Source organism: Thamnophis elegans, chromosome 15, assembly GCF_009769535.1.
Source record: "Thamnophis elegans isolate rThaEle1 chromosome 15, rThaEle1.pri, whole genome shotgun sequence".
Taxonomy (NCBI): domain Eukaryota; kingdom Metazoa; phylum Chordata; class Lepidosauria; order Squamata; family Colubridae; genus Thamnophis; species Thamnophis elegans.
The window spans coordinates 18,219,496-18,236,327 of record NC_045555.1 but is presented as its reverse complement, the minus strand read 5'-3'; the positions used below and the strand labels follow the sequence as shown (position 1 = coordinate 18,236,327).

Sequence of the window (16,832 nt, the reverse complement as noted above, 5' to 3'; positions counted from 1 at the left end):
AAGGCTCTTAGTTATATACATATACATACATATATATGTATATACATATACGTGTGTGTATGTATATGTATATAACTAACATTCTTGTAAGTGGTGAAATAGACATTAGCACCATGCTAATGATTAAAACTGACTTTTGAAAACGCCACACACAAACACACACTCACACCCATACCCACACCCACCCACACACAAACCTGGAAAACCAAACCCCACCAAATACCACTGATTATCTGAGCGTATTAAATATGCACATATGGCATATTTAGGGATTTTAGACCATCGTCAGCTGATGGACACAAAGAAGCCCTGTGCAGAGAAGAAAATGTTCGTTTCAAATAAATGTTTTCATGTAGGTTTCCCGTTTACAACATGAAAGAAGTCCTTCCCAGTCTTTTATTCAGCATTTTAGATTTACATTTTTTTAAAAAAAATAACATATGCCCTGTCCCGTTTGCAGTCCCCTCTGTTCTATTTCCCTTCTGTGTCTCTAAAAGATCTGCCCAAGTCGCTTTGCATCTGAGGTTTAAATAGGAAGATCAATAGAAAACAGTTGTAATGATCTAATTAATTATAGCAAAATTAAAAGCGAGTAGAAAATCAATCTCTGATGGTGTTGAAGATGGAATTAAATTGATAGTCCATCTGTTCACCTCCTAGACCGTATAAATTTGCAACCCAAGGACGGAGCTAATGGGATCAGGCTGCCGGGAATCTCTTCCGGTTTCACCCTCCACCCCCACCGCCCCCCAACTCCATTGATTCTTGAGTTCAAACTTGCAAAATCGGATCCTTTCGCCGTTGCTCCTTCCCAAACTTGCATTTTACCCCTCCAGGTACCAACACCTCTGTCTTCCCCCTTCTTTCTCTTCCCTCCCTCCCACTTTCTTTCTCTTCATAGAAACACTCGCCCGCTGCGCCTGCCTGAAAATCCCTGGCAGTTTACAACTAGATAAACATTTACAGGGCCCGGTTTTCTTCCCTGTTTATGAAGGTTGGATAAACCACTTCGTAGCGCAAAGAAAAATTGTGGCCGCTTCTCCCCTTATCCCCCCCCCCCCCGTTTTAAATCAGGCCCCATGACGAATGATAAATAGAAGCATTTTTTTTAAAAAAAACGGATGTTTTCCCTCCCTGACCCTAAGTCCACTTTCTTGAAGGATTTTTTTCCCCAGAGATTGGGAGATGCGGATTGAAACGCCCAGATCAGCTTGGCGGTGGTCCCGAGACTTCAATCCTTAGCTCTGCCACACAATGGACTCGTCTTGTTTTCTGGTTGTTTTTTTTTTTTTAAAAAACGACACCGGTTTAAAGGCGTTCATAAATTTGTACCGCTCTTAATCGGGAAGGAAAGCGGGGGAAAAGACCACTGATATGAAAGGAAAACACGGAATCCTCTGAGTAAATAAATGGACGAGGTTTGATTGAATGTTCGATTGAATTAAATCCAACAGCACCGTTCTCCCAGTATGCAAATATTAGCTTCAAGTACCCTGCCCGGGGCGAGGGTGAGAGGGAGAGTGAGGGGCTGAAGGCAACGAGGGAGCCCTGGGAATGGCAGGAGTGACCCCCCCCCCGCCTACAGATATTGGCCGATGAATTTGGTGCTGCTGACTGCGGAGGAGGGCGGCAGGCTTTGGGGAGGGGTGGGCTGGGGCAGCCTTTTGCTTCACGTACACCTCGGCCCACCCAGGTTACTACTACTCACCCTTTCCTCCAGGAAAGGGCGCTTCTGCCAGCTGAGCCACCCAGCAGGTGCCTGGTGACCTTCCAAGCGAGAAAAAGGGGAGGGGGTGTTTCTCAAAAAAAAAAAAAACCAGCACCACAGGCTAAAGCAAAAGTAATGGCACTGTTCATAACACCACCCCTCCCGCCCCGCAGCCACCTTAACAGCCCCGCTACTCCAGCAGACCTCTTTATCTTGCCGCCGTCCTCCCTTACCCCTGCGGCTTTGGCTTTGCTTGTCGGCCTATTGGGGGGGGGGAGTGTCCTCTCCTTCCCTCTTTTAGGGGTTAAAAAATGAAACGGGGGAGGGGAGCCCTGCCAGAGCATTATGAAATTAGTAGAGCAGAAACGCCGTCTATTTATTCCCTTGGATAGAATCTCCTACCTAGGGGCGGGCGGGCAACCAAGCCAGGTAGTAGTGGGGGTGGGGTGATATTGGTCAAAAGTGGAAAGGCAAACCTGGACACTCTTTAGGGTGCCCCAGCACTAGCTCTCTAATACCGGTCTGTAAAGCGGGGGGGGGGGGATGGAGGTTAACGAGGTGGGGAACGTTATGAGAGCGAGAGAGGGATTTCGGTTGCGTGGATAACTAAAGCGACTCTAGATCGACTTGCCTACTTGGTAAACTGTCCGTCTTAGAACGCTGTTTGTAATATCCTTTTTCCTTTCCCTTCCCTTCCCGTCCGCCTTTCTGCACACATTCTGCCCGAAGAAAAAGCTGCGTTTCCAACTCCCAGGAGAAAATTTTTCCTTGGCCTTGACGGCGACTGTACAGCTCCCCCCCCCCCCTGCGGCTGTTCCTGGCAGCATTACGACGGTCGGCACAAGAGAAAAGTTCTTTAGATAGTCCACCATACTTTCCCTCCCACCTTAAATTTGTTTTTTTTCAAGTCTCCTAAAGATGTACTAATCCTCTGATTAACTTGACCACTCAAAACCGATTCCCAACAAATCGCGAGAGCCTTTCTTTTCATGTTGAACCTCGCTCATTAAATTGGGCTGGAGAAAAATAACGCCGTTCAGTGCCCTACTCCTTCCCTGTTTCACGAGGGCCGAACTATGAAAAGCGCGCAAATTGCCCGTGCACGGAAAGTTTTCAGATGGTCGCAAGTCCCGAAGCAAACCTTTCCTTTCTCTACAAGATACGGACCAAGAAAACGGCCGTCTGAACCAACCCCTTCTGAGCAAATCCTGCCATTTAAAAAAAAAATAAAAATAAAAGAACTCAAGTTTCTTTCTCTTTGAGATGAAAGAGGTATTCCCCAACCCTCCACCTCCCAGGGAAAGGTTTCTCCCAGCAGCTTACCCTGAACCCGCTTGCAACGAATTGTGGAGCAAAGTTTGCCCAAGGCCGGCAGTCGTGAGCCGGGAGAGGAGAGCCGGTCTCAAGGCAAGGAAATCGGCTCCCGCTTTTCGCTTGCCAGCGTCCCTGTTGGAGACGTGCGAAGCCCCCCGGCGGCTGCGGCACGGAGCGAAGGCTGAAACGAAGCCACGCAGGACCCGAAGAACCCGGCGGGCGGGCGAGGGAGGGTAGTGCCGGGCTGGTCTCAGGCAGCCCTCTCCCAGCTCCGTGGTCTTTCGTTTTCTCTCGCTTCGAGTCGAGAGAGAGGCAGCCTGTGCGCCTGGAAGGGTCTTGGTGCCGCCACCGCCCGCATCCCCGTCCTTCCGCGCTCGCTTGATCCCCAAGAAACTCTCCGAGCTTCGCTGGGATCGCCCCTGGCTCTCTTGTAATCCCTAACCGGGGGTGGAGGTGCCAGGCCTTGCATTGGTTCACAAGTTCTATCCCCCCCCCCCACTCCACCTGGAATAATTTCCACTTGCAATTAGCTTGGCTCTACTCTAGCTTTTAACTAGGGGATTCTCCTTTACCCCTTTTTATTATGCGTGGTTTGCTTGGGGAGTTGCACGACGCGGGCATAAATAATAACTCAAGATCCCGAATCTGCTAATCCATAAGCGTTTTATTAGATCATTGTTTTGGGTACCCTGTATGTTATAAAATCCAATTTTTGAAGATTTTAAGTTCACTTAACTGAAGAAAGTTTTGCTTGGTGGATTAGTTCTATCTTGGCAGCATCAGATACAGATATGCTTTTTTCTTTTTGAGCTGGATTCCCTTTGGCTCCAGATATTTTCTGGTTGCCCCTTATTAATTCTCTCTTTCTCTTCCCCTCCCCCTCCTCCCACCCATAACAGTTCTTGCCAAAGTCAAGTGACTTGGACCATAACAGATTTAATTCTGAGATGTAGTGGTTTCCAGATTTTATACAAAGCAAGAACAATTTGTAACACAATGGTAATTGTCATTTAAGAAGGAAAATAAACTTTCGCCGGCTCTTCGCTTCTCCTGGCCAATGGAAGCTCATTACAGATTGGGAGGGTTAACTTGCAAGACGGAGAGTGAACTTTCCGTTTTGGATCCGGAAGGAAGGTCTGGTGCTACGACCAGTAAGAGCTTTGACAGTTTACTGCTTAGGCAAAACAATGCCTAAAGACAATACTGGTCATCCTTCGTAGGGATGAGCTTCGTTGTCAAACGATAACTTGTATCACCTTCGTTTATTTACTTAGTAAAGAAGTTACTTCATTCTGTTGAAATACATCGCCAACGTAATTTAAAATAATGAAATATTCGCCAGACATTTTGAGAATGTGCTGGTTACATTGAAAACAAAGATCCCACAATCCTGAAAAGAAATCAAAAGATAAGAATAGCAGGATTCCTCCCCCCCCCTTCCTATTCGGGCAAATATTCTCATTCCCGGAAATTGTCCAGATCAAATATGGAAGATTTAGAAAAGAGAAAGAGAGGGAAAGAAAAAAAAAACGAAAAAGAATTAGAGGAATTATGCTACTTTCTCAGAAGGCTATGCAATTAAGTCGAAGTCAGCTAGGAAGTTCGCAGAGAAACTTTTTGTCCACTTGACTTCCGGGCGCTGCTTGGAATTAAGATCAGGAGAAGCTTCCTGTCTTTTGAAACCTTCCTTTTAAAGGCTGCCTTGTTTCAAAATCCTCACCCTTTCCTTTAGCCCACTTTATTCCTGATTTTTTCCCCCAGAGAATTTCCCACAACGGGCAAACTCGAGGCGTTTTGCTCATCCACAGCACTTTCCCGCACAGATCGGTCTGAGTTTTATGGGGGCCCTTGCAGTGAGTGGCCATCGGCCACGATTTGCTTGCGACGTCTGTAAATCCAAATGTTTGCAAGAAAGAAAGAAAGAAAGAAAGAAAGAAAGAAAGAAAGAAAGAAAGAAAGAAAGAAAGAAAGAAAGAAAGAAAGAAAGAAAGAAGAAGCCGCCTCAGGCCACGGAACGCCAACCTTGGATGAAAGGATGGGGGTGGGGTGTGGTGGGATGGAGGGAGAAATGATTTAGGGGGAGAGGAATATTTCATCACCTCTGATTAAAACTAGGCTTTTTTAAAAACTAAGCTTTTAAATTCATTAACTGAATATTTGAAGGAAGAAACGAGAGAAGTCCAAACTATACCCACCCAGTAGGGAGGAAATTGCGCAAGAAGGCCTCTTTCCAGCAGATGCCAGTTGGCACTGCCAAAAAAAACCCGAGGAAACATACTGTGGGGTGCTGGGAGACCGGTTTGTTGGATCCAAAGATTTGGGGGCCTAATATACCTCCGTTTCTTCTCATCCCGACGGCTTCCTAAACATAAAAAGACCCCCCCCCCTAATAGAATCTAGTCAGGCCGTGGTGACCCTTCCCACGAGCAAGACCCTACCCTCTCTATTTCAGATGCTGTTTCTCAGTCCACAAAGTGCGCGCCTACAGCTTCCGGCACTATTCTCCTACAGACGTCTAAACCGTTCCTGAACTTTGGTGGAAGTTGTTGTGCCCCCCCTCCCTCCGCCCCCCCTCCCCCCGCAAGCCCGCTGGCTTTTCTGGGGCAAAGACCGAGGCACGGCGGGAGGAGACAAGCAGGCACCACCGCGTGGGGCAGACCTCCCAATTATTTTATTTTTTTTCCCCTGGCAGGAGCGCGTTTGGCCCTTGAGCGAGCAAGCTGGTCTCGCTCGCTGGCTCTGCAGCTCCCCCTCCTTAGTCTCCGACCTATTGTTGACTTCCCCTCAACTCAAACGAGGCTGTAAAAAGGTCTCCGGCTTGTCTGAAGGGGGGGGGGGCTGTTCTAGCAAACGCGCTCTTGTCAAGAGAAGAGGTTAAAAGTGCCCGGCGCCCGAATAAAAGAGCAGCGCACGTGGGCTTCTTAAGCGGTGGCAGGCAAACAAATGCAGCGCAGGGAAAAAGCCAACAACTGCAGGAGGCCATCAGCCCGGCCGGCCGGCCCGCCTGCTTTTCCCTCGGCTTGTTAAGTGCCCAAGGAAAGCGTCGCCTCCCTAGCGAGGAGGAGGAAGAAGGAAAAGTAATAGTATGAAATGGCAGCGGGGGCTCCATATTGTAGCAGAAGCCGCGTCTCCATCAAGGTGACGGGTGGGCGGGGGGGGGGGAAGCAGAAGGAAGGAAGGGGACGGATCTGGGCTCCAGGCCGACTACAACGCCCTTGGTCTCTAAACCTGTCCTGCGCGACGCGGTAAAAAGACGCGCGAGGGACGCCTTGGCCATTAAGTTGGAAGCACTTGAGCCGGAACTATTTCTTCACGCTTGGAAGCGGAAGTGTCGGAGGGCCGCGCGTGGGCGTCGCTTGGAACCCTCGGCACCGAGAGGCTCACGTGGATCCCTCAGCTCCCTTCTCGGTTACCCTGGCACGCTTTTTAAGCGGCATCGTGAGCTGGCCGGGATGGTGGCCCGTCTTGGTCTAGTCCGCTCCCTTCGCCCTTTCAATCTTTGCACTGCCCTCTTGCTCTTTTACTCCTAGTGGCAGGGGTGAAATTCAGCAAGTTCTGGAGAACCGGTATCGGAAATTTTGAGAAGTTGGGAGAACCGGCAAATGCCACCTCTGGCTGGCCCCAGAGTGGGGTGGGAATGGAGATTTTGCAATACCCTTCCCCCAGGAGTGGGGAAGGAATGAGAATTTTGCAGTATCCTTCCCCTGCCGTGTTCACCAAGCCACGCCAACAGAACCGGTAGTTTTTAAAAAAAATAAATTTCACCACTGTACCTGGGCCTACCCAGGATGGTGTATGCTTAGGTCCCAAGCCGGACTCTATCTCTTTACTTCCAAATTAGAGCATTGGCAGCGTCGTCGTGTTGCCCCAGCTAGGGCGAGGGTCTTCTGCCCCCTAGGGTGTCTTCCCAAAGTAGATTTGAGTGGTAGTGGTGGAGGACTGAGGAAAGCGAGAAAAGCCGATTTAACAACCTGGCAGGGGAAAAGGCACCGCCTTGCTTTTCCTTTGGTCTGAAAGCATCGTTGGCTGTGTAAAAATGCGGCAATCAAAGCTCCCTTATCAGGACAGAGCAATTAGTCGGCAGCGGTGGAGAGTTCGCTGAATTAGCAGACCCATCTCGGTCCCAAACATGACTGGAGGACTCAAAAAACGCAGTAACGGCCGAGGCACCCAGAAAGAAGCAAACGAGCTGCTTGTTCTCTATCCCAGGTCGAAGACCCCAAATCAAATAAAACCAAATAAAATGCAAGATTCTCCGGAAGGAAGAGAAACCACATTGTCCGTAGAGTCCAGGGAGAGGGCTGAAAGTTCATATTAGTTGGGGGTGGGGGTGAGTGAGGGTGGGGAGGGAGGATGAGATCAGTGAGTTCGCTTTGCTTGATCAGTTGGGCACTGGAGGTAATGAAACAAATGCAGAGATTGCTATCTTCCCAACCTTCCCAAAAGTTTATTTTTCGCCTCCTCTCCAAATTTCCGCAGAGACGCGGGTGCCGCGTTTGAAGTGTAAATGCTCCGAGTTGGAAGGTGTGGGGGTGTGTGTGGGGGGGGAGAGAATGAATAAGCGGGGAGGGGGAGACGCAAGAAGACCCTCTTTGAAAAAAAGGAGAAAAGAAGATTCATTTAAAGTAAAACTAGCGGGAGCACCCAAGCTTGACCAGCCGCGAGTTGGGCTCGGGGAGTTTTCCGAAAGATAACAGAGGAAGGGAGGGGAGGGGAGGGGGAGCGGGGGGGAGAAGGAAATTCTTTATAGTGATTGAAATCCCTTCCTTCCATCTCTTTGGGGCTAGGAGGAAGGAGAGAGGCAGGAGAGAAGTGAGTTCAGGGATCCTTGCTGGAGGAATTAGCATCCTCGTCGCTCACACACACACACACGCACGAAGAGACACACACCACCACCCCGCCCTCGGGCTGAGAGAAATTGTTAGGTAGGTTTGACTGTTGACAAAGCAATTCCTCCAGGAAGTCCCGCTCAGGAAGAGGTGACAATTTGGGGAGGTGAGCCGAGATTAGAGGCTCCTTAAAGGGGAGGCTCCTCTTGTGCTTTTCCACCAACAGAGATGTTAGCCCTACAAAGACGCTTCCCAAAGCTGCCTTTTACTTTCTTTACTATTTTCTTTTGTTTTGATTTTATCTCAAGATGGGTTGCTTTTGATAAAGGTGTAGCCGAGTTTAATTTTTATAAAGTACTGCTGCCAGAAGATTTCAGCACTTTTAGCAAAAGCTGCCCAACCCGCTTTGCTTGGATTCGCTCTTCCAAACCCCAACCTTCCTTAACGAAACTTGCCTGTGAATACCCACCGCGCTCAGTTCGTCCCGTTCCTTTCTTGACTTAGGAAGACCCGCCCGAGAGGTTCTTTCAGAGCGGCTGCCATCAATATCTCTTGGGGCGTGCCATAGGGCTAAGCGGGTTGACTGGGGAATGGAAAGCACTTAGCCAGGGGTCCCAGGGCGAGAGGCCCGATGTGGGGCAGCCGAGACAGGAGGCAGAGGCCGCGCTGGGGCTTGGAGTGAGGTTGATCGGCTGAGGCCAGAAGCAGTGGCCGGAGTTCAGTTGACTTAGAATTCAGTTAGAATTAGAATTGGAATTAGAATACAATAGAGCTGGAAGGGACCTTGGAGGTCTTCTAGTCCAGCCCCCTGCTCAAGCAGGAGAACCTATGCCATCTCAGACCAGTGACTATTCAGTCTCTTCAGTGGCAGGCGTTAGTTGAGGATTTTGGCCAGATACCGGTAAGTCCTGACGGCCCAGGTATTTCCCGGTAGACTGCGAACGCTCTGCCAAGGTGGAAAAAAGCCGGGATGAACTGCAGTGACCGATTAATTTTTATTTTCTGGCGTGGCTCAGACCAGAACAGGGGCCTTGAAATAGATTGGGAGGAGGTCTCGGGTTGGGGCAGATCTTAAAAGAGGGTGTGATTGTGTTGGGTGCGCCTCGCTCAAATACCAAGTTCATACAAAGCAGCGCGGGGGTGGGGAGATGGCTCAGCTTCGGGGTGATCAAAGGTCTTGGACTAAAAGTTCATTTAGAACAGAGGTCTTCAAACTTGGCAACTTTAAGACTTGTGAACTTCAACTCCCAGAATTCTGCTGGCTGGAGTATTCTGGGAGTTGAAGTCCACAAGTCCTAAAGTTGCCAAGTTTGGGGAACCCTGATTTACAAACCTGGTTTAGTTTGAAACTTTTCCCGAAATCTAAGAAGTAGCCAACCTCTCAACGCCCTCTGTAGGAGTCGCTTGGAACAATCTCGGTTGCCCCAAAACTACAGTGGCGTGGAGAAAACCTTCCCCCCACCTGCGTCCGGGATAGGGTCCGCCCCCCCCCCCACCGCCCGCCCCACACACCCCTCGGCTCCCTCCGGCCTCCAGCTCCGTCCCGACCCGGGAGGAGGGAGAATTTCTTTCACCGACCTACCGCTTCGGCTACCGCTGCCGCAACTGCGCCGGGGCCAAGCCATACCGGTTGAAGGGTGATTGGTGGAGGGGAGGTCAGAGAAACTCGTCTCCCTGCGCGTGTGAATTTGTGGACTTGTGTGAGTCCCCGAGGTACGATTTCCGTGAAAGGTTTTTCCCGGCACAATGTCAAAAACTGGAGAACTGTTTTCGGCCAACCGTCTCTGCCTCTTTCTCTGCCCTGTAAATGGCCCGCTTGATCCGAGCACAAGGGCCATTGCGTTGGGCATTAAGACCGGCCCAGTCACACGCAGACACACAGACACACACCCCGGTAGGACAGAAATAACATAACAACCAGCCGAGGCGCAGGGGGCAAAAGGATCATTGGCGGCAGCAGTGGCATTTCGCCACGCAACGTTCTGCTTGAAAGGCAGTCTGCCTAAGCTGTCGGAGCCTATAAGGGCTCCCGAAGTGGGCAGGCGAGAGAGACAGAGGGAAGTGTCACCCTGATTGATGTCATCCCGAGAAATATTCCACGCGAAGAGGCGCAGCTGGTTGCGAACCTGAGCCTTTCCTGCTGGCGAAGCGGAGAGGCAGGAAAGATCTAAGCAAAGCGGGGCGAGGGGGAGTTTCAATTCGCCTACCTGGAAAAGGACGAAAAAGAACCCGCGTTGAGGAGCAAATGGCAGGGAGTTTATTGATTTGCCGCAGGCTCCTCGCCCCCCCTTTCGTTTCCCAACCGTTTCTCAGAAGTGAAAAAAACACTTTTCCTTCATTTTGCAATCGATTGGTCTCTTTTATACATAGTAAACGTAAAACACACACACACACACAAACACACACACATACACAAATACAAAGTTATTCCCGGAGACGGTTGAAATAGCAAAACAAGAGGGTTTCTTTTAAAAAAGTCCTGTCTTTGGCAGAATGAAAATAGAAACGCAGGGCAAGCGCGCGTCGTAATGCCTTTTCTTAGGAAAAAAAAATCTGGGGTGGTCGAAATACGCATTGACGGATAGAATGCTTCCCCCTCCCCTTTTCTATGGCGCGTCCAGCTAAATGGGACTTACTTGGGCTTGGTACTACAAAAGAAAGTGCCCGCGAGTAGGTTTCCTTCCCTTCCCTTCCTTCCTTCCTTCCTTGTCCCCTTCGGACCAGCTCGGCGCCACAACCCGCAGCCCCCTAGGCCGATCCGCAGCCTTCTCCTTCCTCCAAGGTGAGTCTGTCTGGGGGGACGGGGGTAGGATTTCCAAGAAGGCCCAGTTTCAAACGGCGCCCTTGGTGGATGTCGTGGCGGCGGCTCTTCGCGCGGAGCGGGGGAAAGGCGCATCTCCGGAGCCGTGGCGGCCGGCTGGCCTGTGTCTTACGCCCGCCGCGCTCAGGCCAGCGCTCTTGGCGCAGAGGATCTGGCTTCCCCCAGCTTCGTTCGGACGCGACCTTCTGACGGCAGAAGGCCTGGGTATTGGGAAGGCGCGGTGATGATGAAGATGATGATGGCGGCGGAAGATCGGAGTTTACCGCCACACAAACACCCCGAGGTGGCCGGGAAGGTGCCGCCGCGGCGTCTGGGAGGTGGAAGAGCCCATTCCCGCCGCCCCCCTCCTCAAAAAACAAAAACAAAAAACCCCGGCCAACCAAGTAGCGAGGCGAGAGCAGCTATCAAACCAGGTGTTCTCGGGCTGTCCAGGAGCGGGGATGGGCGGATGTCAGGGTCCCCGCCAGCCCGAGGCCCGGGCGTGCCTGGCGGGGGCGGTTGGAGGATCGCCGGGGCCGAGCCAGGGAACCACTGGCCGGGGATGGGGCGCTGCGCTTTGGCGAATCCGCGAGTGTTGGAATCTACTGCCTTTGTCTGACAAGTCATCCATCTCCCGGGCCGGCGCGCGGGGGTGGGAGGGAGAGAGGGAGGGGTGGAGGTGTGTGTGTGTATGTATGTGTGTGTGTATGTGGACGAGGGGGGGTGCCGGGTGCGATCTGGAGGGGGCTTTGCCGCTTTTAGAGAGACGGGCACTGGCGGCGGCAGCTCCATTCTCGAGGCGCAGCTCGTGGCAAGCACATCCCCACCTTGGCGCAAATCCGCCAGGAAGGCAAAGAGGGGGAGGAGGAAGAGGAGGAGGAGGAGGAGGAGGAGGCAAAAGTCTGGCCGGAGCAGAAGGAGCCCTCCACCACCGTCGCCAAGGAACCTGGAGCTACAGAGGCGAAGAAGGCTGCCTGGGGAGGGAGCGCCAGCGTGCCCGGACTGGCCGCAGCGCGCCAACTTCAGCTCAGCTGAGCCCGGCCCGGGAAGGAGAGTCGCCGACACCTTACGGGGACCCCGCCATGCCTTGCTTCGGGCCCCCCTTAGCCAGCCAGGCAGGGATCGTGTGAACGCTGCAGAGGGCATAACTTCCCCCTCGGCTCGCCAGCTCGCTCGGCCAGCAGCGGGCTTAGGGCAAGGAGGCTCCCCGCGGCCCGCCGGCCGGGCTTCCACGGCTTGTCCTTCTGATTCTCCCCCAAGTCCTGAAGTCGAACCTCCGAGGCGAAACGGCGGCTTCAGCCGACTTCTTCCCTTTCCTGTGCCTCCCCATGGATATGCACTGCAAAGCAGACCCCTTCTCCGCGATGCACCGTGAGTACCGGCCGCAGCCTCCCTTCCCCCGCCCGGCGGCTGCCTCCTGAATCCCGCAGTCCGCTAGAAAGTTCGGGCTTTTGGTTTCCCACCGTCTTTCCGCTGGGGCCCGTGGAAGCCGCTGGCCGCTCGCCGCTTTTGGATCTGCCAGAAAGGCAGTTGAGGGCTCGGGAACTCCCGGTCCTCAAACCGGCGCGGCTCCTTCCACATATTCCCCTAGGAAGTCTGGGTCCCGAAGAGGCCTCACCGGAATGCCCACGGTCAGGCTCCGGCGTGCGGGGAGTCGAAGGGGCAATCTTGCTGCCTTTTCGACCTTTCCCTTCACTACTCCGAAGGCGGCCCCGGCGGAGGAACAAACGGCGGTTTATTTATATGCGTTTATTTCTTTGGGGAGGGTAAAAAAAAAAGCACACATTTCAAGGTCGAAAATATTAATTATGCCGCGTTTTATGGAAATGTGGGTGCGTGACCGATTTTTGTGTTTGATTCCAATTCCCTCTCCCCCCCACCACAACCTTGCCCTGCAATTTAAAACTCATAGAAGGAAGGAATTATGTTGATTCGTAAGAAATAAAGACGCGAGGCAAAAAACGGGTGGAAAATCCAATATCTCCGTCAGGCTGGTTCCCCTCCCCCCACGCGTTAGTCTATTTTTTTAAAAATACCCAAAACCAAATAAAATCAATTTCGAGTTTAGAACTTTGAAGTAAAAATAGAACAGGCGATTGAAACAAAGCTTAAGTAGTAAAATTAACTTTCTACCTCCTTGGCTTTTAGTTTTGCCTTAGCTAACAACAGGCTTATAAAGAAACGAAAATTGATCTGTTAATATTTTAAAATATTTTGAGGTTGTAAAAACTGGGAGGACAGACAAAACGCATTTTTTAAAAATGTTGGGAAGCTTTATTTTTCTGAAATTTTCCACGGCTTTTTTTTTTTTTTTTAAAAAGATTATATACAATGACTCATCTTCCTTCATGTCTTGTTCATCGCTTAAGGAACAAAACTGACTAGTTCTGGCTTTAATTCAGTTGGAAACGAGATCAGGTTTGCAGACCGATTTTCAGGTTGGAGCCACTAAAACAAAGTAAATCATTTATCTTTAGCGCCTTCTACAATATTTTGTGTTTTCCCCCCTAATGGAGGAAATTTGCTTTCTTATGAAGTATATCTTGCATTCAATACAAAGAAAAGCCAGGAAAAAAAGAAATACGGTTGAACCCCCCCCCCCCCCCCAACGACCTGCAAGGTGCAATGCTCCGGGTTAGGAAGTAGCAGGTGCAATACGCTGAATTATTAATCCCCGTGATCTTTTTTGCATCTGTTGCCTTTTTAATACTCTGTAATGTGAGTTATCAAAGGTGTTTTGAATTATTCAGAATTGAGGTCCGGGAGAAATTGCTTGGCCTGCTTGTAACTTTAGAGGCAACATCTGCAAAAGGTGAATCAGATAAATGAAGGGAATGAGCAGATACTTGGAGAGGCGAGTGCGGGATGGTTGGGGGGGGGGGGAGAGAAGGAGGCAAGGAAGGCAATCCGAAACTCCCACCGGCTTCCCCTTTCCCTGACACGGAGCACACAACCGTGGCAGTTGATGAGGGGCGAAGCACATTCGTGTTCCAGTACATGCTGATAAATAGCTACTAACCGGACGCAAGGATGGCGGTTCAGCATTCTTGAAAGGCCACCGCTATAGAAAGGAGATGGGGAGAAAAACTTAATTTGCCAAAGGGTTGGGATCGATAGAGGGCAAGAAGAGTTTTCACTGAGTTCAGAGACCATAAGTCAGTATCACAAAGGGGGGGAGGGGAGGAGAGAAGGAGAGACTGGGCAAAAATGCAAACAGGTCATTTTTCAACCCAGCCTCCGATTTCGGTTCAGCTGCTCCCGTCGGGTGGGAAGGAAGCTCAGGTGTGTTGTCTACGGGGAAGGTTGGGTGGTGGTGGTGGTGTGTTTCTCTCGGATCCACCTGCTTGGCCCTCTCTCGTAGCCATTCAGATCTCTGGAGATCGAAACCGCCTTGGGGATCCCTTTCCCTTCCAGAGCCGCAGCAGCAACAGCAAGCGCTGTAGATTTCCTCCGGAAAGCCGAAATGGAGGTCGCGAGGTTAACTGGGTTGAATAATCAAAAGCGAAGAAACGGGGCACAGAAGCGACTTCGCTTCTCAGGGCTGGGCAAAGAAGTAAAGTCAGTTTTGTGTTTTTTTTTTTTTTTTTTAAAAAATCGCCTTCCTGAAATTCTGGCTTATCTCAACCTCCATCCTGGTAGATTTTTAGGCTAAAAAACCAAAAAAAGGTCGAGGGTTGTCTTGTTTTAGAACGTTTGAAAAAACGACTTAAAAATCCAACGAAATGAAAACATTTCGACGGCTGTTGGGTTTTAAATCTGGAGAAATTATTATCCCCCCCCCCCGGAAAACGAGAAAGGAATAAGGAGCGATAGGAAGAGCAAGAGCAAGCGTCGTTGTAGTAGCAGCAGCAGCTGGCGGAAAAGCATTTAGGAAATAAAAGGAACATTGTCATTAACGGGGAAATGATGAGTCTCTGGATTTCGTTTTTAAGGGGGTCGATTCCCACGAGTGGCGCGACCAGCTTGGGAGCTTCAGTCTCTCGCCCGGCTTGCTAAGCACTGGGGGGGGGGGATAGGAAGGCCGAGACTTTGCCCCCCTCTTGGGCCCAAAAGTGCTGGCAGAGTGACCCCCCCCCCAAAAATCCGGCTTCCAGCTCGCCCGAACTGCCCCGACTAATGCCTTTCTCTCGTTCTTTTTTTTCTTCCCCTTCCCCGCCCCGCTCGCCTGCTTTTCTGTCTTTCCGTTCTCTCTCCCCAGCAGGGCACGGGGGTGTCAACCAGCTCGGGGGGGTGTTTGTAAACGGCAGGCCCCTACCGGACGTGGTGCGGCAGAGGATCGTGGAGCTGGCTCACCAGGGCGTGCGGCCTTGCGACATCTCCCGGCAGCTACGGGTCAGCCACGGCTGTGTCAGCAAGATCCTGGGCAGGTATGAGCGGGCGGCGGCGGCGGCGGGAGGGGAGGTCTGCTGCTCGGCTGCCCCTCGGGGTCCCTCGCCCTGCCCGGGCCCGGCGAGCCCCCACCCCGCTCCTTCCTGCCGCTTTCTTTTGTCTGGCCTGTCTCGACACAGGGACCTGCGGTGGGTTCGCAGAGAGGGGGAAAAGCCCGACGAGCCCGGGGACAAACCGAGCGCCGCCCCGCTTGCGGTGAGACCAGCCGGCAAGCATCCCCTCCCCGCCTCCCAGCTAAGCCAGGCCGGGCCCTGCTTTCTCTCCAGCCGCAGGTCAGCAGGAACCCGGCCCGCGCGCCGCCGCCGCCGCCGCCGCCTTCAGAGAGCTCAGCTAGGATGGGAGTGGGGAGCCGGCCAGCCGGGGCCGCCAAAGAGACCGACGGCCGGGGGGCAGAGTTCAGCCCGAGGCCGGAGAGAAGAAAGAGTCCAGGCGGCCTTCTCTGACCTCGGTCCCTTGCCGGCCTTCTCAGCCTCTTGGGCCCCTACGAAGGGACTGGCCGGCCCGGGCAAGGCGAGAGTGGCCCGGAGCGAAGGCGGGTGGGGGAAGCCCGGCCTTCGAATCGTGGCCCGGGCAGGCGGGTGGCGAGGTGCTGGCGGGGCTGCGGCGGGGACCGAGAGGCTGCGACGGGAGCAGCGCCGCTGAGCCGGGCTCTGCCCTCCTTTCCAACCACCGCAGGTATTACGAGACAGGCAGCATCAAACCGGGCGTGATCGGCGGCTCCAAGCCGAAGGTGGCGACCCCGAAAGTCGTGGATAAAATCGCCGAGTACAAAAGGCAGAACCCCACCATGTTCGCCTGGGAGATCCGAGACCGGCTCCTGGCCGAGGGCATCTGCGACAACGACACCGTCCCCAGCGTCTCCTCCATCAACCGGTAAGTCGCCGCGTTTTGTGGCCCTCCCCGCAGGACGGCTCCCCTGGGCTCCTTTCTCGGGAGCGGGGCCTTTGGAGTGAAGTTCTGCCCACCCGAGAAAGCGAAACACGGGCAGCGGGAGCCCTGGGACGAAAGCCCGCCCCGCAGGGATGCCCGGACGGGTCAAGGCGGTAGAGTGAATGAATTCCTCCTGGCGATTTCTCCTGGGCTATTTCCTCCTCTGGGCAGAGCGTCTGTGGGGCTTGGGGGGGGGGGGGCAAGGAGGACAAAGAATTGGGGGTGGCTGCCTGCAAGGCACGCCTTGCCGTGACTCTTGGTGGAGGTCTGCAAGAGGACAGAACAGTCGCTGGTTGATTGCTTGCTTTGAATGAACCTCTGAGCACATTCACTCTCGCCTTCGGAAGCTTTTGCCTGTCTAGGATCTCCGGTGGGAAATCCCTATTGACCAAAGCCTTGGGGTGGGGGGGGGGGTGGAGTCTGCTCCTCTACAGGATTTGGCCAGGCCTGCAAAGTCCCAAGCTTCCCCACCTTCAGCTGGGGCTGAAACACATTCCTGGGACTGAATCCAGGCAATGGCCGTAATTTAGATTTCCATGTGCTTTACAAGGTGATGCTGAGAAAGGAATTGTGCCACCTGTGCCAGGCAGATGTACAAAAACGCCCCATGGAAAAAGCAGAGTAGTGCTCCGGTCTATTCTGTGCACTGGTCTGGAAGAGAAACAGACGGGGGTGGGTGGATTGGGGAGGGGGGGAGAGATGCACCGAATGGTTCTTTGGACAGACACATAATTAACGATGCTTGAAAAGTGGGAGATGTCACCTATCCATAACCCATTCTCACAAATGCTGAGCTGTCACTAATTACAAATGAACAAATGCAGCCTGCATATTTGTTTGAGCTTTACACGGAGTACTTTTT

At 52.4% G+C, this 16,832-nt stretch overlaps 1 protein-coding gene across 1 annotated transcript in view; it reads left to right on the top strand.

The window, feature by feature from the left end:
• Positions 1 to 11,919: 11,919 nt before the first annotated feature.
• Positions 11,920 to 16,832, top strand: part of PAX2 (paired box 2) — a 150,794-nt gene continuing 145,881 nt past the window's right edge. The window contains 3 exon segments of the mRNA XM_032232084.1: positions 11,920 to 12,022; positions 14,850 to 15,018; positions 15,716 to 15,913. Of these exon segments, the coding sequence (XP_032087975.1) occupies positions 11,980 to 12,022; positions 14,850 to 15,018; positions 15,716 to 15,913 (410 nt within the window). The 5' untranslated portion in view covers positions 11,920 to 11,979.